This window comes from Hemitrygon akajei, chromosome 23 (assembly GCF_048418815.1).
Source record: "Hemitrygon akajei chromosome 23, sHemAka1.3, whole genome shotgun sequence".
Taxonomy (NCBI): domain Eukaryota; kingdom Metazoa; phylum Chordata; class Chondrichthyes; order Myliobatiformes; family Dasyatidae; genus Hemitrygon; species Hemitrygon akajei.
The window spans coordinates 14,970,013-14,993,510 of NC_133146.1; the positions used below are offsets into that span (position 1 = coordinate 14,970,013).

Sequence of the window (23,498 nt, forward strand, 5' to 3'; positions counted from 1 at the left end):
ACGTCTCTTGTGTCACCAATGTCCTGCAGGGACTGGGATGGGGAGCGCAGTCTGACCAGCAAGTGGACGTTAAGGTGTCACCCGTGACCCAGGCGACGGGTCCAGATGGGAGGATGAGGGCGCGGGGCAATAGTCCTAACTTCCCGTTCTGTGTTGTCCCGCAGGAGGGGGATACAGCACTGCACGACGCAGTCCGACTGAGCCGCTACAAGATCACCAAACTGCTCATCTTGCAAGGTGCTGATTTGAGGACCAAAAATGAGGTAAGTTCTTCTGAGAAGTTTCAGAACCCAACAACGGGCTTACTACGGGACAGCAGAGTAGTGTAGCAGTTAGCATAACACTTTTACAGTGTCAGGGACCTGCTGTTGTAAACAAATCTATACCTTCTCCCCATAACTGTGTGAGTTTCCTCCGGCTGCTCTGATTTCCTCCCATTTTCCAAAGATGTAGGGTTTAATAGGTTAATTGGTCACATGGGTGTAATTGGGCAGCATGGGTTTGTTGGGTTGGAAGGGCCTGTTATCGTACTGTATCTCTAAATAAAACTAAATAATCACCGGGAACTCCGGAGATGTTGGTGTAACTTGGGAGTCAGTGTTTGCTGACATCGAGCTATGTAATGGGACAAGGGGGATCATGGTCCCACTGTCCTGAGACTGCGCAGAAGCTAAAACAGGTCGGGAGAGACTTTGATCCCATTCCAATGGACTCCAGGAACTGAGAGAGGACAGGTTGGCCAAGGAATTCCTCTGAATGGTCCAACCACTGCCAGTGAAGCAAGTCTTTCTCATTCCTCATCCTCCCCTAAACCCCACGAGTTGATATGAGGCGTAGTGAGGGTCCAGTCCTGCCAGAGTGTGACCACATCTGTCAACCACCTGCCTGGACATGAGGAGGAACTGTCCAGTGAAGATTACAGTCAGAGGTGAGAGTGTACAAGGTTGCTCTATGCAGACTGGAGTATCTTTTCCTACCTGGCCACACTTTAATAGAGTTGATCATGAAAATATGGTGAAGACAAGACAATAAGACATAGAAACAGAGTTAGGACATTTGGCCGATCAGATCTCCACCATTCGACGCTGTGCCATCTGATCCTAGACTCTCCCACTTTTGGAAACATCGTCTCCAAATCCATTCTATATGGGCCTTTCAACTCTATCTGGACCAGAGCAATCCCTGGACTTAAGTCACAGGGAGAGTGAAGATGAAGTTGTCATTTTGGACTTGGTTGCCAAATTGATGGAACTATCTATTTCGACCTGTTGGGACGTTGGCCAATGAGGATACTGTCAACACATTGAAGGTAGAGTCCTCAGGAGTGAAGTGGGAAACATTATCACACATTGGAATCTGAAACTTCATCCTGAAAAGATGCAAAATTTATTCATATTTTTAATTCATTTGTCACTCACAATGGCAGCTTTTATTGTCCATCCCTAGTCCAGAATCAGAATCAGGTTTATTATAACTGACTTACATGATGTGAAATTTGTTGTTTTGCAGCACCAGTACGGTGTAAGTCATAAAAATTACTGTAGCGGCAAAACTAATCCAAAACCAAAAACTAGTGTGATGTGCCCACGGCTCCAATGATTGTTCCAAAAGTCAAACGCTTTATTTGGTGCTATATTTGCAATTAGCAAGCATACAATTAAGCATTACTGAGTGTAATCTGACTGATATCTCAACGGTCAGCAAAAGGTAGGGCCTCAGCCAGTCCCAAGCTGTGAACTGCCACAAAATAATTACCATAATAAACCCAGCAGCACAGAATATAGATAGATACTTTATTCATCCCCATGGGGAAATTCAACATTTTTTCCAATGTCCCATACACTTATTGTAGCAAAACTAATTACATACAATACTTAACTCAGTAAAAATATGATATGCATCTAAAATCACCCTCTCAAAAAGCATTAATAATAGCTTTTAAAAAGTTCTTAAGTAGTTTACTTAAATACATTGAGTCCTAACCCTATCTTCCAGCCCCCTAATTATTATATTAAATAATTACAACTACTTGCTACCAAGGCACAGGAGACATGAATTCTCAACATTTACACAAATGTGAGGAAATCTGCAGATCAAGCAACACACACAAAATGCTGGTGGAACACAGCAGGCCAGGCAGCATCTATAGGGAGAAGCACTGTTGACGTTTTGGGCCGAGACCCTTCATCAGGACTAACTGAAAGGAAGGATAGTAAGAGATTTGAAAGTAGTGGGGGGAGGGGGAAATGTGAAATGATAGGAGAAGACCGGAGGGGGTGGGATGAAGCTAAGAGCTGGAAAGGTGATTGGCAAAAGTGATACAGAGCTGGAGAAGGGAAAGGATCATGGGACGGGAGGCCTCGGGAGAAAGAAAGGGGGAGGGGAGCACCAGAAAGAGATGGAAAACAGGCAGAGTGATGGGCAGAGAGAGAGAGAAAAAAGAGGAGGGGGAAAACTAAATAAATCAGGGATGGGGTAAGAAGGGGAGGAGGGGCATTAACAGAAGTTAGAGAAGTCAATGTTCATGCCATCAGGTTGGAGGCTCTTTTTGTGAACAGGCTATCTTGGATGGTGATCTTCTCCTGCCAAACTAGGGACAACTCTTGTTTGCAATCAGGAAGATCTGTCTTGAATTGCTACTGCCAAAGCTCACCCAAACGCAAAACTGAAGTCCCATTAGCTGTCAGCTCTGGATAAGCATAGTCTCTTCCACCACCACAGTCTTCTTTCAATGGTCTATTAACAGTCCAGCTCAGCACTGTTCTGCTTACATAGAGATTGCTCTGCGATTCACTTGCAGCGGCTTCAATGCCTTAGGCGCATTCACCCCTAACAGCAGCTCAATTTCCAGCAAAGAAACACACTGCAGGTGAGAGCATGCCTGAAGATGAGCAATGTTCCTTTTGTGGACAGAAACACGTTCCTGTGTATTAACGTCAGGCGGTCCACAACAGTTTTCACTATCCAAGCCAGTCACCTCCACTTCTGAAATAGCACAACTATACACGACCTTCTCTTGATCCATTATGTGTAGATTTCATGTCAGGCTGGGCCTGTTCACGGGACTCACTGTGCAGAACACTGCTGCACTACCTTGATCTGGCAAAGCATAAGTGGTCACTGTATTGCTACTCTTCTTAGACTTCACCCGAACTGGAATTATAGGAAGTTAAGGTCATGGTCACCAGTCCCCGTTAGACCATGAGATACAAGGGCGGTGCTCATTGCTGCGTTTACTTCATTCACAGCTTGCTTTGCGCCCCTTTCATCAGCTCGAGGCTCAGTTGTAGCCTCACCTTCCACAGCAGCCACGATGGACTGCTCGAGAAAATAGAGACAGTCACCCAAATCTTCACTCTCGCCTTCGAAAGCCGTCATAAATGAATAACACTGCAATGGATTGCCATTGAAGAATTTAATCTCTCTTTTAGGCACAGATTCAATAACTTGTTTCCTCTACACCATGCTTGTTCTTTCCTTTAGTGTCCTTATGGCCTCCAGTGTGGCACTTAGACTTTATCGTCTGAAGCACGAGTGTCACCATACTGTAGATCAATGTCCTCAGAAGCACTTTGCTTTTGGCTGTGGCATAGGTTCCAAATGGAGACTGAGAGTGCACACTCCAAACTACCCCCTGGGCTTCAAACTCGTGGCTCAAAGACATTTCATCCTCAGATGTATTGGGTTGGCAAGTCTGCAGACGACACAAAGGTTGGTGGTGTTGTAGATAGTGTAGAGGATTGTCGAAGGTTGCAGAGAGACATTGATAGGATGCAGAAGTGGGCTGAGAAGTGGCAGATGGAGTTCAACCCGGAGAAGTGTGAGGTGGTACACTTTGAAAGGACAAACTCCACGGCAGAGTATAAAGTAAATGGCAGGATACTTGGTAGTGTGGAGGAGCAGAGGGATCTGGGAGTACATGTCCACAGATCCCTGAAAGTTGCCTCACAGGTAGATAGGGTAGTTAAGAAAGCTTATGGAGTGTTAGCTTTCATAAGTCGAGGGATAGAGTTTAAGAGTCGCAATGTAATGATACAGCTCTATAAAACTCTAGTTAGGCCACACTTGGAGTATTGTGTCCAGTTCTGGTCGCCTCACTATAGGAAGGATGTGGAAGCATTGGAAAGGGTACAGAGGAGATTTACCAGGTTGCTGCCTGGTTTAGAGAGTATGGATTATGATCAGAGATTAAGGGAGCTAGGGCTTTACTCTTTGGAGAGAAGGAGGATGAGAGGAGACATGATAGAGGTGTACAAGATATTGAGAGGAATAGATAGAGTGGACAGCCAGCGCCTCTTCCCCAGGGCACCTCTGCTCAGTACAAGAGGACATGGCTTTAAGGTAAGGGGAGGGAGGTTCAAGGGGATATTAGAGGAAGGTTTTTCACTCAGAGAGTGGTTGGTGTGTGGAATGCACTGCCTGAGTCAGTGGTGGAGGCAGATACACTAGTGAAGTTTAAGAGACTACTAGACAGGTATATGGAGGAATTTAAGGTGGGGGGGTTATAGGGGAGGCAGGGTTTGAGGGTCGGCACAACATTGTGGACCGAAGGGCCTGCAATGTGCTGTACTATTCTATGCATCCACACTGACATGGAGTACGCTGGATTGTCTCTGTTCCATGTCAATGTAGGAACGCTCACCAGAGAACTGCTCTGCTGGAGCACGGTCAGCACCCGCGGCATTTGAAGTCCTTGCCATGTTAACTCTGACCGTCCTGACTGCGATTTCCTCCTGCAACTTAAACTGCTCCATCTTCTTTCAAAGCTGCTCTTCCTGTCCTTCCGAAGCTGTTTCATTTTCCTCTGAAGTAGTTCCGTCTTTACCTCCCAGGTGTGCTTATCCCTGAATGTTTCTTGTCCTGAGTATAACTCAGCTAAATTAACCTCCATTCTCATGTGTACTGATGTGGTATCAGATGCACAGGAAGCTTTGCTAGTAATAGAACAGGCTGAAAGCACATTTGACATGCTGACTCAGCACATATGTCATCCTATAACTCATCGCCTTTGTACATAGACACAGGCTGTTCTCTGACTTGGTAAATATTTTAATTTCCCCCGGGGAACTGACCTTCAATGTCACATGTTTGTTTAACTTCCGTCTTAGCGCTGGCCTCAAGGTCACTGCTTCCAGTTGAACTCATTTTGTCTTCCAAGAGCGCAAACCAGAAAAAAAAATGATGGCAGTTTCAATTTAGCTTTTTAACAACGGAAACAATATTTCAATTCATCAGCATTTCAACTGCACCAAGGGTTGAACACTTCAGGCAAACGTCGCTTTACAGCTTTTCGGTCCGATCCAGTTGGACATGGCAATGGTGACCATTGAAAACTGTGTTTCAAACCCAAGCACACAGTGTGAAACGGCATTAGGTCATTACCTGCCACAAACTGCTCCCTGCTGTGATGCTTCTAATCTCTCGGACACATCCGAACGCTGATATTTGTTGGAAAACATTTGCTAACGGAAATGTAGCAGCAAAACGGATCCAAAATCAAAACCAAAGACCATTGCCACTTGCCTGTAACTGTATAGACTGCTATACTTGCATGACACACCCACAGTGCCAATGATTGCTCTAAAGGTCAAACCCTTTATTCGATCCTTTATTAGCAATTAGTAAATATACAATTAAGCATTATTGAGCATTATCAGTAATATCTTAGCAGTCTGCAAAAGATACGACTTCCGCCCATCTCAAGCTATAAACTATCATGAACTAAATCATACACGAGGAAATCTGCAGATGCTGGAAATTCAAACAACACACACAAAATGCTGGTGTAACACAGCAGGCTAGGCAGCATCTATAGGGAGAAGCACTGTTGACGTTTCGGGCCGAGACCCTTCATCAGGACTAACTGAAAGGAAAGATACTAAGAGATTTGAAAGTAGGAGGGGGAGGGGAAAATGCGAAATGATAGGAGAAGACCGGAGGGGATGGGGTGAAGCTAAGAGCTGGAAAGGTGATTGGCAAAAGGGATACAGAGCTGGAGAAGGGAAAGGATCATGGGACGGGAGCCTAGGGAGAAAGAAAGGGGGAGGGGAGCACCAGAGGGAGATGGAGAGCAGGCAGAGTGATGGGCAGAGAGAGAAAGAAAAAAGAGGGGGGAAACAAAAAAAACCTAAATATATCAGGGATGGGGTAAGAAGGGGAGGTGGGGTAAGAAGCCACAGATTAGCCATAGAATTGAAAGATGGAATATGTCTGAGGGGCTGAATGGCCTCCTGCTTTCCAGTGGGCACTTCCCACAGGATTACTGATGTGTGTCTTTCTTTTATTCAGGAGGGGAAGACTCCAATTGACTTGGTGCAGCAGTGGCAAATGGAAACTAAAGACGCCCTTGCTCAGGCAAACTGATTTTTATTAGTGAGACGTCCTTGGAATGATTTAACCAGGAAACTTGGGCTGTAACCTGAATCGCATTTCCACCAATGCTCACAGCTCACACATGACATTACTTCTGCACCGAACTCTGCCAAACCCAGAAGCTCATCGGCCAAATGTTTAGACCATAAGACCATAGGATATGGGAACAGAATTAGGCCATTTGGCCCATCAGGTCTGCTCTGCCATTTCATCATGGCTGATCCATTTCCCTGCCTTCTCTCTGTAACCTTTCATGCCCTGACTAATCAAGAATCTATCAACCTCTGCCTTAAATATACTGAATGACTAGGCCTTGACAGCCACCTCTGACAATGAATTCCATAGAATTTCACTACTCTCTGGCGAAAGAAATTACTTCTCACCTCCATTCTAAATGGGCATTCCTCTATTCTGAGGCTGTGTTCTCTGGTCCTAGACTCCCCTACCATAGGAAATATCCTCTCCACATCCATTCTATCTAGGATTTTCAACATTTGATAGGTTTCAATAAGCTCCCTCCTCATTCTTCTGAATTTCAGTGAATACAGGACCAGAGACACTCTTCATTTGCTAAGCCTTTCAATCCCAGAAATATTTTTGTGAACCTCCTTTGAACCCTCTCCAATGTCAGCGCATCCTTTCTTAGACAAGAGGCTGAGAACTGTTAACGTACTCCAAGTGAGGCCTCACCAGTGCTTTATAAAGCCTCAGCCTTACATCCTTGCTTTTATACTCCAGTCCTCTCAAAATTAATGCTAACATTGCATTTGCCTTCCTCACCACGGACCCAACCTGCAAATTAACCCTTAGAGAATCCTGCACGAGGATTCCCAAGTCCCTTTGTACCTCAGATTTTTGAATTTTCTCTCCATTTAGAAGATAGTTCGTGCTTTTATTTCTTCTACCAAAGTGCATGACCATACACTTCTCAACCTAGTATTCCATCTGCCACCTCTTTGCCCATTCTCCTAATCTGTTAAAATCCTTCTGCAGCCTCTCACTACTTTCCTCAGCACTACCTACCCCTCCACCTACCTTTGCAACATCCACAAATTTGGCCACAAAGGCATCAATTCTGTCATCCAAATCATTGACATACAACATACAAAGAAGCAGTCGCAGCACCAACCCCTACAGTACACTGCTGGTCACCAACAGCCAACCAGTAAAGGCTCCCTTTATTCCCACTCTTTGCCTCCTGCCAATCAGTCACTGCTCTATCCATGCTAGAATCTTTCCTGTAATGCCATGGGCTCCTATCTTGTTAAGCAGCCTCATGTGTGGCACCTCATCGAAGGCCTTCTGAAAATTCATTTTTCATTTTAAAATCTTTTTTATTGATTATTATTGAAGTTTAACAAAGAAAGATACATTAAGTCAATGTATCATTATGTGCAATAAGGAGTTAAATTAGCAAATAACTGATTAACAAAGCTAAGCAATTTATCAATAATAAGAAGAGAAAATAAAGTGTTAAGAATTTCTTTTGAAAGAAAAAGGAGGAAAAAAAAAGAACCCCTACTAACTGAAAAAAAAACCCCAAAAGAACTCGTTGGGAGCACAACCCCGGAGCTATACAAGCTTCCATAAAAAACATCAATCCGCCAACTCAAATCCACTTAAAGAAAAATTGGAAGGAAACCCTATTAATTAACTCAAATCAGATGATAATAGCAGGCGAACAAACCCCACCTTTTCTCAAAATCAAATTGAGGATCAAAAGTTTGACTTCTGATTTTCTCCAAACTGAGACATAGCATCACCTGAGAGAACCACTGTATCAAAGCAGGAGCAGAAGCATCTTTCCATTTCAACAAAATGGCCCTTCTGGCCAATAATGTAACGAATGCAACACAACATCCACCAATTCTCCTTTATCTATCCTGCTTGTTATCTCTTCAAAGAATTCCAGCAGGTTTGTCAGGCAAGTTTTCCCCTTGAGGAAACCATGCTGCCTACGACCTATTTTACCATGTGCCTCCTAGTACCATGACACCACATCCTTAGCCATCGACTCAATGTTCCCTCTAAGGTGTGCACATGTGCGTGCGCACACATCTTTTGCTACTAGTGCACAAAGGAACTTAAACAGCGCACAAAAGGTTGTCATGTCCTACCTCGTTGGCATGTTAAATATATTTCATGATTGTACTCAATCATGTTTTCTTTTCCGGTTTCTGATGCAGATGGTGTTGACAATGTGGAGTTTGTGATGATTTGTCTGCAGATTTTAGAACTGGTTTATTTATTCCGTTTTTATTGAAGAAATTATTGAATTACTATGTTGAATTCCAAAGAAGCAAAGGGCGTGAAGCGCAAAAGAACTGTCAGTTCATTTGAAGTGGAATGACTTAATGAAACAGTAGAAACTGCTACACCGAAAGCTCATGAGGTCAGGAACGTGCAGCTACAAGGAATATTTATGTACACTACAGAAACTGGTTTTACCTGTGTGTATTGTTGCGATGCAAAAGTTGCTGGAGAACTTGTAAGTGGGAACAAGTGGAGCGATGTTTGGAAACTTGACTTTTTGAAGCGTTATTTAGCAAGCAAATCACATTATGGACGGTGTGCAAAAGCTCTGGCGAGAAAATCCTTCATTACCCGCTAGGGGCCTGCTATGTATGCTTTGTAAGAGTGCAGATGAACGAGAGTGAAAACAATCAAGCCCAGAGGAGATCAAAGTTCTGGTTGACAGTGTTTTGCCAGATGTTAAAATGAACACCTCTATGTATAAAATCCAGAGCGCACATGTTGTTGTGCAAACTGCACAGCACAACATTTTTGCACACACTGGTCATTACAAATTAGAGGGAACATTGCATTGACTCCAACATTTTGGCACCCACTGAGGTCAGGCTAACTGACACATAATTTCCTTTCTTCTGCCTCTCTCCCTTCTTGAAGAGTGGAGTGACATTTGCAATTTTCCAGTCCTCTGCAATCATGCAAGAATCCATTGATTCGTGAAAGATCATTACCAATGCCTCAATAATCTCTTCAGCTACCTCTTTCAGAACCCTGAGGTGTAGACCACGTGATCCAGGTGATTTACCTACCTTCAGACCTTTCAGTTTCCCAAGCACCTTCTCCCTAGTAATAACTACTTCATTCCTCTGCCCTCTGCCCGTTGACACTCTTAAACCTTTGGCATACTGCTAGTGCCTCACCCTGTACTACCTCTCCACTATAATGTTTGATATCTACTCTCACCTCTCTTTATATATCTGAAGAAACTTTTGCTACATTCTTTAATATTATTGGTTAGCTTGCCTTCGTATTCCATCTTTTCCCTGTTTAAAGCTTTTATAGTGCCCTTCTGGTAGTTTTTAAAAGCTTTCCAATCTTCTAACTTCCCACTAATATTTGCTCTATTATATGCCCTCTCTTTGGCATTTATGTTAGAACCATAGAACACTACAGTACAGTACAGGCTGTTCAGCCCTCCATGTTGTGCCGACCCATATAATCCTTAAAAAAAGTACTAAACCCACACTACCCCATAACCCTCCATTTTTCTTTCATCCATGTGCCTGTCCAAGAGGCTCTTAAATACCCCTAATGTTTTAGCCTCCACCACCATTCCTGGCAAGTCATTCCAGGCACTGGAATGTAAAAAACTTACCCCTGATGTCTCCCCTAAACTTCCCTCCCTTAATTTTGTACATATGCCCTCTGGTGTTTGCTATTGGTGCCCTGGGAAACAGGTACTGACTATCCACCCTATCTATGCCTCTCATAATGTTGGCTTTGTCTTCTCATGTCAGCAACAGTTGTGTCGTACTGCCTTTAGAATACTTCTTCTTTGGATGTATCTATCCTGCACCTTCTGAATTACTCCCAGAAACTCCAGTCATCCCTGCTGGTATCCCCTTCCAGTCAATTTTGGCCAGCTCCTCTCTCATGTGTTTGTAATTCCCTTTACTAAACCATAATACTGACAAATTTGACTTCAGCTTCACCTTTTCAAATTCCAAGGTGAATTCTATCACATTATGATCAGTTTTCTCCTAAGGGCTCCTTTACCTTAAGCTCTCTAAGCAATTCTGTTTCAATATACAACACTCAATCCAGAATAGCCAATCCCCTAGTGGGCTCAACCGCCAGCTGCTCTAAAAAGCCACCTTGTAGGTATTCTACAAATTCCCCCTCTTGGGATTCAGCATCATCCTGATATTCCCAATCTACCTGCACATCGAAATCCATATGACTATTGTAACATTACTTTTTTTGGCTGCATTTTCTACCTCTTGTTGTAATTTGCATCCCACATCTTTCCTACTGCCTGAAGCTCTGTAAATAACTCCCTTCTTTAATGCCTTCTCCCAAAGGCACAAACTTAGATGAGCAGTTTAATGACTGCTTGTCTAAGTTTGTGACATTGGGCTGCAGGATTAACAGAACCCAGAAAAAATTATGACTGACTGACTGATCGACTGACGTACTTTATTGATCCCGAGGGAAACTGGGTTTCGTTACAGTCGCACCAACCAAGAATAGTGTAGAAATATAGCGATATAAACCATAAATAATTAAATAATAAGTAAATTATGCCAAGTGGAAATAAGCCCAGGACCAGCCTATTGGCTCAGGGTGTCTGACACTCCAAGGGAGGAATTGTAAAGTTTGATGGCCACAGGCAGGAATGACTTCCTATGACGCTCAGTGTTACATCTCGGTGGAATGAGTCTCTGGCTGAATGTACTCCTGTGCCTAGCCAGTACATTATGGAGTGGATGGGAGACATTGTCCAAGATGGCATGCAACTTGGACAGCATCCTCTTGTCAGACACCACCGTCAGAGAGTCCAGTTCCACCCCCCCAACATCACTGGCCTTACGAATGAGTTTGTTGATTCTGTTGGTGTCTGCTACCCTCTTAAGGATAATTAATTAAGGATAATTAAGAAGTTTGCAGAGTGACGCAGCAGAGGTCGGACTCGATCCTGACCTCTGGCACCGACCGTGTGGAGTTTGCTCGTTCTCACACATAACGTGCAAACTCCACATAGTTTGTGGTACTAATCTGAAATGGATTAAATTGTGAAGAGAGAGTGTATAAATTTGGTACAAGATTCCTTGAGGAGTGCATAAGGAGTTGACTAACACACACACAAAATGCTGGAGGAACAGCAAGTCATGCAACATTTATGGAGGGGAATGAACCATTGATGTTTCAGGACGATTTCCTTCACAGGACTGGAAAGGACTGGGAAGGACAGGGACAAAAGGCAGAACATGAAGGCTGGGAGAAGGAGGGGAGTATATGCTGGAAAGTGATAGGTAAGATCAGGTGAGAGGGAAAGTGGGGACCAAGTGAGAAGCTGGAAGGTGATAGGTGGAAGAGGTAAAAGGCCGAAGAAGAGAGAATCTGATAGGAGAGCTCAGTGCACCATGGAAGAAATGGAAGGGGGAAGGACAGCAGAGGGAGTGAGGAGAAGAGAAGGGGTGAGAGAGGAACCAGAACGGGGAATGGAAAAAGTAAGAAGGAGGGAGGAGGGAGAAATTACCAGAAATTGGAGAAATTGATGATTTTGCCATGAGGCTGGCCCTGCCTTCATGGGCTGAAGGGCCTGTTTCTGTGTCATAGTTGTATAACAGTGGGGAACAAATGGCTGCAACATCACAAGCAAGGCTCCTGAGAGCTAACATTAGAACACAGTATTGCATTACAAATCACCTAAATGCTACCATCACCGAATAGATGAAATTGTGAGAAGAGGTTGCATAAGTTTGAGTTAAGCTTCGTTGGAGAGCACATAAAGAGTAAGCCATTCTACCCTTAAACCTGCCCTGCCATTGGTTGGGATCTTGACTGAGTCTTAGAGTCATAGAAAAGTACAGCGCAGTAAATAGGGTAATAGAAAACTAAAGCACAGAAACAGGCCCTGCAGCCCGTCTAGTTAACGCCAAACTGATTAAATTGTCTAGTCCCATCAACCTGCACCCAGACCACAGCTCTCATACCCCTACCACCAATGTACCAATCCAGACCTCTCTGAAACATTGACATCAAGCTTGAATACTTCACTTGCGTTGGCAGATCGTTCCACACTCTCAGGACCCTCTGAGTGAAGATATTTCCCCTCAGGTTCCCCTTAAACATTTCACCTTTCATCTTTAACCCATGACCTCTAGTTGAAGTCCCTCCCCACCTCAATGGAAGAACCCTGGTTACACGTACCCTCTCTATACCCCTCATTGTTTTATATACATCTATCAAATCTCCTCTCAATCTTCTATGTTCTAAAGAATACAGTCCTATCCTATTCAAATTTTCCTTATAACTCAGGTCATCCAATCCCAGCAATATCTTCGTAAATTTTCTCTGTACTCTTTCAACCTTATTTACATCTTTCCTGTAGGTAGGAGACCAAAACAATACTCCAAATTAGGCCTCACCAAGGTCTTATATAACTACAACATAACATGCCATCTCCTTTAAACAATATTTTGATCTATGAAGGCCAATATGCCAAAAACCTACTTTACAACCCTGTCTACCTGTGATGCCACTTTCACTGAATTATGGACCTGCATTCACAGATCCCTTTGTTCTAACGCACTGCTCAGTGTAAGACCTACCCCCGGCTGGTCCTGTCAAAGTGCAACATCTTCTATTTGTCTGTATTTTTCAGCCCATTTTTACAGCTGATACTCTTCCTCACTGTTCACTTCACCACCAGTCCAGGTGTCATCCGCAAATCTGCTGATCCAGTTAACTACAGTATTATCCAGATCATTGATATAGGTGAAAAACGACAACAGACCCAGCACCGATCCCTGCATCACTCCACGAATCACAGGTCTTCAGTCAGAGAGGCAACGTGTACTACCACTCTCTGGCTTCTCCCATAAAACCAATGCCTGATCCAATTTACTACCTCATCTTGAACCTCCCTGACCAAACTTCCTTGTGGGACCTTGTCAATTGCCTTGCTGAGGTCCATGTAGACACCATCCACTGCCTTGCCTTCATCAACTTTCCTGATAACTTCTTCAAAAACTCTGCAAGATTGGTTAGATACAACCTACCACACTCAAAACCAAAGCCCTATTAACACGGCCATACCTTTCTTATTCCTCAGTTCCACCCATAAAGACTCACTAGATGAGTTCTCCAGTCTGTCCTGACATTTTCCCTGACTAGTAACACCACAACTTCCCTTTTAGTCCCTCCCACTCTATCACATCTAACCGGGACCGCTGGATACTGAGCTGCCAGTCCTGCCCCTCCTGCAACCAAATCTCACTAATGGCTACAATATCATAATTCCATGTATTCCATGCCCGGAGCTCATCTGCATTCCTATCATACTCTTGCAGCTTAACCATTAATCTCATCATTCTAAAACTTTTGATTCCTGACATTGTCTGAGGTCTTAACAACATCTGTCTCCACTACCCCCTCCAATAACCGTTCTGGCACTTTGGTTCCTATCCCCCTGCATCTCTAGTTTAAACATTCCCGTGTAGTGCACTAACAAACTCTGCCATGAGGATATTAGTCCCCTCCTTCTGTATAGGTCCCACCTTCCCTGGAAGAGCCCAATGATCCAAAAATCTGACCCCCCCCCACCCACACCAAATCTTCAGCCACATTTTAAACTGCATGATCTTCCTATTTCTGGCCTCACTGGCATATGGCATGGGTAGCAATCCTGTGATCACAACCCTGGAGGTTTTGTCCTCTACTTTTGCACCTAACTCCCTGAACTCCCTTTGCAGAAACTCCTCACTCTTCCTACCCATGTCACTGGTACCTACGTGGACCACGACCTCTGGGTGTTCACCCTCCCACTTATGTACGCTGAGAACTCAATCCAAAATGTCCCGGACCCTGGCACTCGGGAGGCAACGTGCCATCTGGCAACATACCTCTTTACTTCGCACTTGCTTCCCTGCATTCCAAAGCAAACCCATTTTGGCCCTGAATACATTCAACATCTGATCCCAGTATAGAGAGTTCTGTCGATGAACAATCTTCCCAGTGAAGACATTTTTGTTCCTCTCTTTGCTAAAGCTCTAACCCTATCCCAAGTCTGTAAGTCCTGATTCCAGACAGTAAACTCTTGTCTCTTTTGATGATTAAACACATATTGCTGCTCAATACATTGTACCATGGCTGTTTCTTCCTTGTCTGGTCTTGCTCACACTCACAATGCATATACCTGTGTACCTATTTTTAAATGGTGTTCTGGAGAAAATCCATGGAGACTGAATCAGCTGGGTTACTTTCCCTGCTGCTGAGAATGATTTGTTAGAGGCATGCGGATAATGATGTTGTTCTGACTGTTAAATCTATTCCAAGATCAATCTTACCCTTCCCTCCTGTTTTTCGATCGTCTATGTGCCTACCTAAGAGTTCTTTTTTCAATGTCACTAAATGTATCTGTCATGATGTGCACTGGCAATATTGGAACACAAGTGCAAAGGAAAGACAGACTCTAGAGTAGAGACGGTGATGAAAATTTATTCATTATCATTCGAAAAGGACATTGATGGATTGGCCAAACAATACCGCGAGAGGTAACATTCTCCAAACTAGGACCCTGCGATTAGTGCTAATCAGGCATCTACTTAAATAATACAAATAACACGGAATCCCTGAGCCCATCAGAATAAACTTAACAAGCTTAAACCAAAGTCACCAGCAGACCGCAGTACAAAGAGCGAGTCGCTCAAGAAAAACACAAGGACTGTCGGTAAACAACCATTAACCAATTCAGATGTTCAAAAACCTTGGGGCCTTATGCTCTTTGGTGCTCCCAACAGGCCCGAAGAAATCATTACAGGACACCCCTCCCTGTGGCTGGACCCTGACAGTCCAGGAACACCTGAAAACTTGAGATTCAGGCATGACTTAGGAGCAGGGGAACTTGAGAGAGCGACCTGGGAGAGGGAAAGAGACTTGGAAATCTGGGAAGAGGCTGAGAAACTTGGGCACCCCAAGAGGCAGAGAGACCCGGGAATCTCAAGTGAGACCAGGGAACTTCAAGGAGAATCTCGAGTGGGACCTTGAGAAGGAGGGTTGGGACTCCTTGAGGTGGGGAGACATAGAAAGACCTTGGCAACACAGAAAACACTTTGGAAAAAGTCCTTGGAAACCTTGATGACCTTGAACACTTAGGCTGGGACTCTTAGACCTGGGAAAAGCCTTGGGACCTAGAAAATCTGAAATGTAGAAAACACTAAACTCAAAATCTAAGGAAGGATCTTGGAAAGATCTTACTCACAGAGCTTTACTCTTCCAAAATTTACACCATTGACTTGAATGTTGACTTGCTGAAGCAAATGAATTTTATCGATAAGCTTGCTTGAGGTGCTCAATGGCTATGCAGAAACTGAGTCATAGAATTCCAGTGTTGGGCACCTGGGTACTTATGACTTGAAAAGCTCAGAATAGAGACCAGAGAGACTCAGAAGTGTAGACTCGAGAAGCTCGGAATGTAGACTCGAGACACTCAGAACGTACACTCGGGACATAGAATAGAAGGCACCCTTGCCTCCAGCCACCGATGTCAAAGTGCCGCTGTTCAACCTCCGCTGGGTCCATTACTTGGCCAGATCCTTCTGTCGAGGTGTGTGCTGGCAACATCAGCACCCAAGTGGAGAGGAAAGACAGATTCTGACATAGAGGTGGTGATGAGAGTTTATTTATAACAATTCCGAGAGAACATCAGCATGCCGGCTGAGCGACACCGTGAGAAGTAGCTTTCTCGGAACTAGATCCCTGCAATTAGCACTAATCAGGCATCCACTTACAGAATACAAGTAGCCCGGAATCCCTGAGCTGATCAAAATAAACTTAACAAGCTGGACCGGAAAGCACCAGGCAACCGCATTACAAAGAGCGAGTCGCTCGAGGTAAGCACGAGGAACTCTAAACAATGAGCAAACAGCAAATAACCCATTCAGGTGCCCAAGAACCTCGGAGCCCAGTGCTCTCCAGCTCCCCGCACAGACATGAATAACTTCTTACGATATCTGCCTGTACCACCACCCCCGAGTGTGGATTCCACAACTCACCGCCCTCAACATAAAACAGTTACTTCTGATATCTCCCCCCCCCCCCAGGCTTCCCTACAGTCACCTTAGAATTATGCCCTCATGGTTTAGACATTTCCACCCTGGGAGAAAGTCTCTGTCCACTCTATGTCTCTTATCATCTTGTACAGCTATATCAAGTCACCTCTCATCCTCCTTCACTCCAAAGAGAAAAGCCCCAGCTCACACAACCTTTCCTGTCTAATCTAGATTAGAAACATAGAAAAATTACAGCACATACAGGCCCTTCGGCCCACAAAGTTGTGCTGAACATGTCCCTACCTTAGAAATGACTAGAGTTACCCATAGCCCCTCTATTTTTCTAAGCTCCATGTACTTATCCAAAAGTCTCTTAAAAGACCCTATCGTATCCGCCTCCACCACCATCACCGGCAGCCCATTCCACACACTCACCACTCTCTGCGTAAAAAACTTACTCCTGACATCTCCTCTGTACCTACTCCCCAGCACCTTAAACCTGTGCCCTCTTGTGGCAACCATTTCAGCCCTGGGAAAAAGCCTCTGACTATCCACAGGATCAATACCTCTCATCATCTTATACACCTCCATCAGGTCACCTCTCATTCTCGGTCTCTCCAAGGAGAAAAGGCCGAGTTCACTCAACCTGTTTTCATAAGGCATGCTCCCCAGTCCAGGCAACATCATTATAAATCTTCTCTGCACCCTTTCTATGGTTTCCACATCTTTCCTGATTGCATTAAAAGGCAAAGAACAAAAAGTAACTGGGAGGTTTAGAGAGGATTTGAAAAGGAGTTTATGGGTGGGTTAGAATCTGGAACTCACTGACAAATCATTCTGCAGATGCTGGAAATCCAGAGTAACCAATGCAAGATGCTGAAGGAACTCAATGGGTCAGGAGCATCTATGGAAAGGGACAGACAGTCGATGTTTCAGGCAACGACCATGATGAAGCATTTTGCATGTAGTACTCCCTGCTGGAGGGGACAGGAAGTATGTGAAAAAGAATCAAATTGCTGAGACATACAATGGGATTAGTGCAGGCGGCTCACAGATGTTCGGGGATGGACAAGATGGGCTGAAGGGCCTGTTTCTATGCCGTAAGACTCTTGTGAGGTAAGGTCGCAGCATATTTAGTAATGAGTGATCCGTTTCAGATACAACGATGGTTTGATAAAGATCAACAGAGACTTCTTTACTTTTAAGGGAATTGGGAATGGAGAGTGCATTGTCAAAGTTGGGGTGTCAATGCCTCATTAGTGAAAATCAGGAGCTCACTCCCACCCCCATGATGTTCTGGTTGCTGGTTGGGACAGCAATGGGTGGAGATTTTTTTAGTGAGGGGAATCTGGAGCTGAGGTACAAAGCAAACAGGATCCAACTAAACGGCAGAACGGGCTTTCAGAATCAGGTTTATCATCAGTGACATATGTCGTGGAACTTGTTGTTTTGTGGCAGCAGTACTGCGCAATACATAAAAATTACCAAAAGTTGCAAAAACAAGTAAATAGCGCACTTGGAACAATGAAGCAGTGCTCATTGACTCACGGACCATTCAGAAATCTGATGGCGGAGGGAAAGAAGCTGTTCCTAAAATGGCGAGAGTGGGTCTTCAGTAATGAGAAGAGGGCACAGCCTGGATAGTGAGATCTTAGGCCATAAGACATAGGAGCAGAATTAGGCCATCCGGCCCATCGAGTCTGCTCCGCCATTCAATCACGGCCGATCCTTTTTTTATCTCCTGCTCAACCCCAGTTCCCGGCCGTCTCCCCGTAACCTTTGCCCAATCAAGAACCTATCAATCTCTGCCTTAAATACACTCAACGACCCATGTGGCAACAAATTCCACAAGTTCACCACCCTTCTGTGGTGGATGCCGCCTTCTTGAGGCATCGCCTCTTGAAGATACCCTCGGTGGTGGGGCAGGTAGTGTCTGTGATGGATCTGACTTACCCTACAACCCTCTGCAGCTTATGCTAATCCCGTGCATTAGAGCCTCTGTGCCCAGACTGAGATGCAGCCAGCCAGAATGCTCTCCACCATACTTCTGTAGAAATTCGCCAGAGTCTTTGGTAACATACCAAAGCTTCTTGAATTCCTAATCAAATACAGATGCTGGCACGCCTTCTTCACGATTGTGTCAGTATGTTGGGCGCTGGTAGATCCTCAAAGGCATTGGCACCCAGGAACTTGAAGCTGTTCAACTGCTGACCTCTCAATGAAGGCCTGGTGTGTGTCCCCCTGCTTTCCTCTTCCTGAGGTCCACAATTGATTCCTTTGTCTTGCTGAGGCCGTTGTGGTGACACCACTCAGCCAGCAGAGCTATCTCACTCCTGTACACCTCCCTGCCTCCACCTGGGATTTTTCCAGCAGTGATGCCTTCAGTGAATTTATAGCTAGCTTTTGAGCTGTGCCTAGCCCCACGGTGATGAGAGAGTAGAGCAGTAGGCTAAGCATGCATCTTTGAGGTGTGCCTGTGTTGGTTGTCAGTGAGGAGGAGATGTTATGACTGATCAGGTCTCCACTGCCTGGATTAGATGTGTCAGGAATGCCAATAAAGAGTGCCACTGAATGAGTTTCAGAATCAAAATTAGAATCAGGTTTACTGTCACTGATGTAAGTTATGAAGTGCGTTGTTTTCTTTATTCATTTAGTGATACAGTGCAGAATAGGCCTTTCCTGCCCTTCGAGCCACGCTGCCCCAGGAACCTCTGACAACCCCAATTTAATCCTAACCTAATCGTGGGACAACTGACAATGACCAATTAACCCACCCGCTACGTCTTTGGACGGCGGGAGAAAACTGGAGCACCCAGAGAAAAACCATGCATTCCAGGGGGAGGACGTATAGCGACCCCTTACAAAGGATGCTGGGATTGAACTCTGAACTCTGACACCTTGGGCTGTAATAGTGTCATGGTAACCACCATGCTACCATGGCGCCTGTACGGTACAAGCATAGCGACGGGCCTTGAGGTTAACCTCAAGAAGATTGCTGAGCTCTGAGCCACTTTTACAAACATAAGCTTCATTTTTAACTCCGTCGATTAGTGGCTTGTTAATTAAGGTAAGATTGATTTAATTATTCCTGGGGAACAGAAGTAGCTCGGAGCCGGGATTGATCCCTGGATGAGCTGTTCCACCAAATAAAGTAACCGAACCCAGTGTATTTGAAAAATCTTGTTGTGTTGCCGCAGTATAATGCAAGAGACATAAAAATTGCTATGTTACAAAAGTAAATAAATACTGCAAAAGAGGAACATTGAGGTAGTGTTCATGGACCGTTCCGAAATCCAATGGCAGAGCTGTTCCTGAAACACTTAATCTGGGTCTTCAGCCTCCTGAACCTCCTCCCTGATGGTGGCAATGAGAAGAGGGCATGGTTATCATAGAGAAAAATAGCTGCACAGAATAGAGGCCATTCGGTCCGTTATGTCTGAGCTAGCTCACTAGCAGTGCAACTCACTAGTTCAATCCTCAGCACCTTCTCACCTTCAGAAGCACAGTGTGATGTCTCTAGCATGTCACTGTCTCAGAGTATTGTGAGAGTCCGCTCTCCCCACTTTCATTTCAGTTCAGCTGTAGCCGTGACAGCTTGCATACTATAATCTCCCTTCCTTCAGGCTGTGGTTTCCTCTTGCTTTAGGAAGACGACTATCATCCCGATAGCCAAGAAAAACAAGATAATGTGCCTTAATAACCACCACCAGTTGGCTCTGACCTCTATCACCAGAATCTGAATCAGAATCAGGTTTATTATCTCCAGCATGTGTCGTGAAACTGGTTAACTTAACAGCAGCAGTTCAATGCGATACATAATATGGAAGAAAAATATATAATAATAAATAAATCAATTACAGTGTACATATAGTTAATAGATTAAAAATCATGCAAAAACAGAAATAATATATTAAAAAGTGAGGTAGTGTTCACAGGTTCAATGTCCATTTAGGAATCGGATGGCAGAGGGGAAGAAGCTGTTCCTGAATCGCTGAGTGCGTGCCTTCAGGCTTCCGTACCTCCTTCCTAGTAACAGAGAGAAAAGGGCTTGCCCTGGGTGCTGGGGGTCCTTAGTAATGGATGCTGCCTTTCTGAGACATGAAGTGCTTCGAGATACTGTCAGGGCACCAAGTTCAGCCCTCCGGAGAGCCTCAGTGCACTGCAATCTGCCTACTGCCGAAACAGGCCTACAGTAGATACCTTCTCCCTGCCCCTACACTCAACCCTGAAGCACTTTGGACAGTGAAGCCACCTACATCAGAATCAGGTTTAATATCAATGACACATGTCGCGAAATCTGTTAACTTTGTGGCAGCAGTACAATGAGTACATGATAATATAAAAAATTGAATTACAATAAGTATATATATAAAATAGTTAAATTAAATAAGTACAGTAGTGCAAAAGCAGAAATTAAAAAGCATTGAGATAGCTTTCATGGATTCAATGTCCATTCAGAAACCTGATGGCAGAGGGGAAGAAGCTGCTCCTGAATCATTGAGTGGGTACCTTCAGGCTCCTGTACCTCCTTCCTGATGGTAGCAATGAGAAGAGGGCACTTCCTGGGTGATGGGGGTCCTTAATGATGGACACAGCCTTTCTGAGACACCGCTCTTTGAAGATGTCCTGGATACTAAGGAGGCTAGTACCCATGATGGAGCTGACCAATTTCACAACTCTCTGCAATTTACCTCCATCCTGCGCAGTAGCCCCCCTCCCCCCCCCCCCCCATACCAGATGGTGATGCAGCCAGTTAGGATGCTTTCCATAGTACATTTGTAGAAATTTGCAAGTGTTTTAAGTGACATACCAAATCTCTTCAAACTCCTAATGAAATATAGCCGGTTTGCCTTCTTTATAGCTGCATTGATATGTTGGGACCAGGTTAGATCCTCAAAGATATTGACACACAAGAACCTGAAATTATTCACTCTCTCCACTTCTGATCCCTCTCTGAAGACTGGTGAGTGTTCCCTCATCGTACCCTTTCTAAAGTCCGCAGTCAGCTCTTTGGGATTACTGACATTGAGTGCAAGGTTGCTGCTGCTGGTATGTCTCCCTCCTGTACACCCTCTCGTCACCAAATTCTGCCAACAATGGTTGTATCATCAGCAAACTTACGGAAAGCATTTGAGCTGTGCTTAGCCGCACAGTTTATTGTTTACGGACCACAGCTCTGCCTTCAATACTGTTATTCCACACAAACTCATCACCGAACTCTGGACCCTCGGAGTCAAGTGGATCCTTGACTTCCTGCCCAAAATCAGTAAGGGCAGGTAGAAACATCTGCGCATGATTATACTAAACCCTGGCGCCACACAAAGGTGTTCCTCAGCCTGTACACTCATAACTGTGGCCAGTTTCTGTGCTAACTCCATCTATAAGTGTTTTTCCCCTTCCAAAAATACTTTATTCAGAAATATTACAAAATAAAGTTATTTACATAGAAAAAAAACATTGGTTAAATCTGAGTCCTTATACAATAAATAAAGTTATTTACAATAAATTATGCATTGGCTCTCTGTTCCTATTCAGATTAAAGATGTTTACAATAAAACATTCATTGACTCTCAAACTTTAGGCAAGGATTAAAGACTTATTTACAATAAAATAAAATTATTAATGATAAACGTCCAGGTGTTTCCTCACTATATTTCTTCACTATTCTTGGTTGAGCGGCTGTAACGAAACCCAATTTCCCTCGGGATCAATAAAGTCTGTCTGTCTGTCTGTCTGTCATTCCTTTACTGAAGTTCCTTTACGGTCTATACATTTCCAGCCACTCCTGGGGCACCATGTTGATTCATCTATCCACACCACTGATGAGGGGTTTTCTCCTCCCCACCCGACCCCTCCCACTCCCACGGGTGATGAACCTTAAACTGTGGTCCATAGTGGACCATATCTCAAAAAATGATGGGTTGTGTACAGGGAGGAGATAAAGAGCTGATTAACAGTGTTATGGCAACAACTTTTCCCTGTGTTGACAAAACAAAGGACTGACTTCGGGTGTTTGGGGAAATGGTGCACATGCTCCTGCACGTCAGCGGTGTTGGGTTTCCGTGGCTGGGTGCTTCCGGCTGGCATATTCTCGCCTTCAGGAGACGTGCTGAGGGATGCACTCAGACTTGGTGCAGCCACCGGGAAGGCCCGCTGGGGAAGGACCACAGTTTAAGGTTCATCACCCGCGGGAGTGAGAGGGGTCGGGTGGGGAGGAGAAAACTCCTCGTCAACGGTGTGGATAGATGAGTCAACATGGTGCCCCAGGAGTGGCTGGAAATGTATAGACCCTCAAGAAACTTCGGTAAAGGAATGAGAGTCAACGCCTGGATGTTTATCGTTAAAAAATTTTATTTTATTGTGAATAAGTCTTTAATCCTTGCCTAAAGTTTGAGAGAGTCAATGAAAGGTTTATTGTAAACATCCTTAATTTGAATAGGAACAGAGAGCCAACGCATAATTTATTGTAATTAACTATTGTATAAGGATTCAGTTTTAACGAATGTTTTTTTTACTATGTAAATAACTTTATTTTGTAATATTCCTGAATAAAGTATTTTTGGAGAAAAAAAAAGGGTTGAGTTTCTAGGGGTGAACATCACAATAGCCCATCCTGGTCCAACGTGAGCTCCTCTTCTTCCCCAGGAGGCTACAGAAATTTGCACGTCCCTGTCGGCCCTGACCAATTTTCATCGATGGACCACAAAAAGCATTCTGTCTGAGTGCATCTGGCTTGATATGGCAGCTGACCTGCACATAATGGCAGGAAACTGCGGAGAGTTGTGGACACAGCTCGGCACATCATAGGAGCCAACCTCCCCTCCATGGATTCAGCCTGTTAATCTCATAGCCTCAGGAAAACACCCAGCGCAATAAAGTCCCCACCCACCCTAGACATCCTCTCTTCTCCCCTCTTCAGTCAGGCAGAAAATACAAAAGCATGAAAGCACATACCACCAGGCTCGAGAGCGGTTTCTATCTGCTTTACCAGATTCCAGAACAGACCTTTTCCACAATGAAAACTCTTGGCCACCTCGTTATTGTTTGTTGTTTACCTTTTCGGTCGCTTTTGAGCTTTATTCTGCATTGTTATCGTCTTAC

General features: G+C 44.4%; 2 protein-coding genes across 3 annotated transcripts in view; one reads left to right on the forward strand and one right to left on the reverse strand.

The window, feature by feature from the left end:
* Window positions 1-14,471, forward strand: part of LOC140715185 (ankyrin repeat domain-containing protein 2-like) — a 40,897-nt gene extending 26,426 nt beyond the window's left edge. Inside the window, exons 8-9 of the mRNA XM_073027023.1 lie at window positions 165-263; window positions 6,289-14,471. Of these exons, the coding sequence (XP_072883124.1) occupies window positions 165-263; window positions 6,289-6,363 (174 nt within the window). The 3' untranslated portion in view covers window positions 6,364-14,471. The remainder of the gene's footprint in view (window positions 1-164; window positions 264-6,288) is intronic.
* Window positions 1-23,498, reverse strand: part of LOC140715181 (uncharacterized) — an 81,459-nt gene that overhangs the window by 57,764 nt on the left and 197 nt on the right. The gene's annotated exons all lie outside the window — the stretch shown is intronic.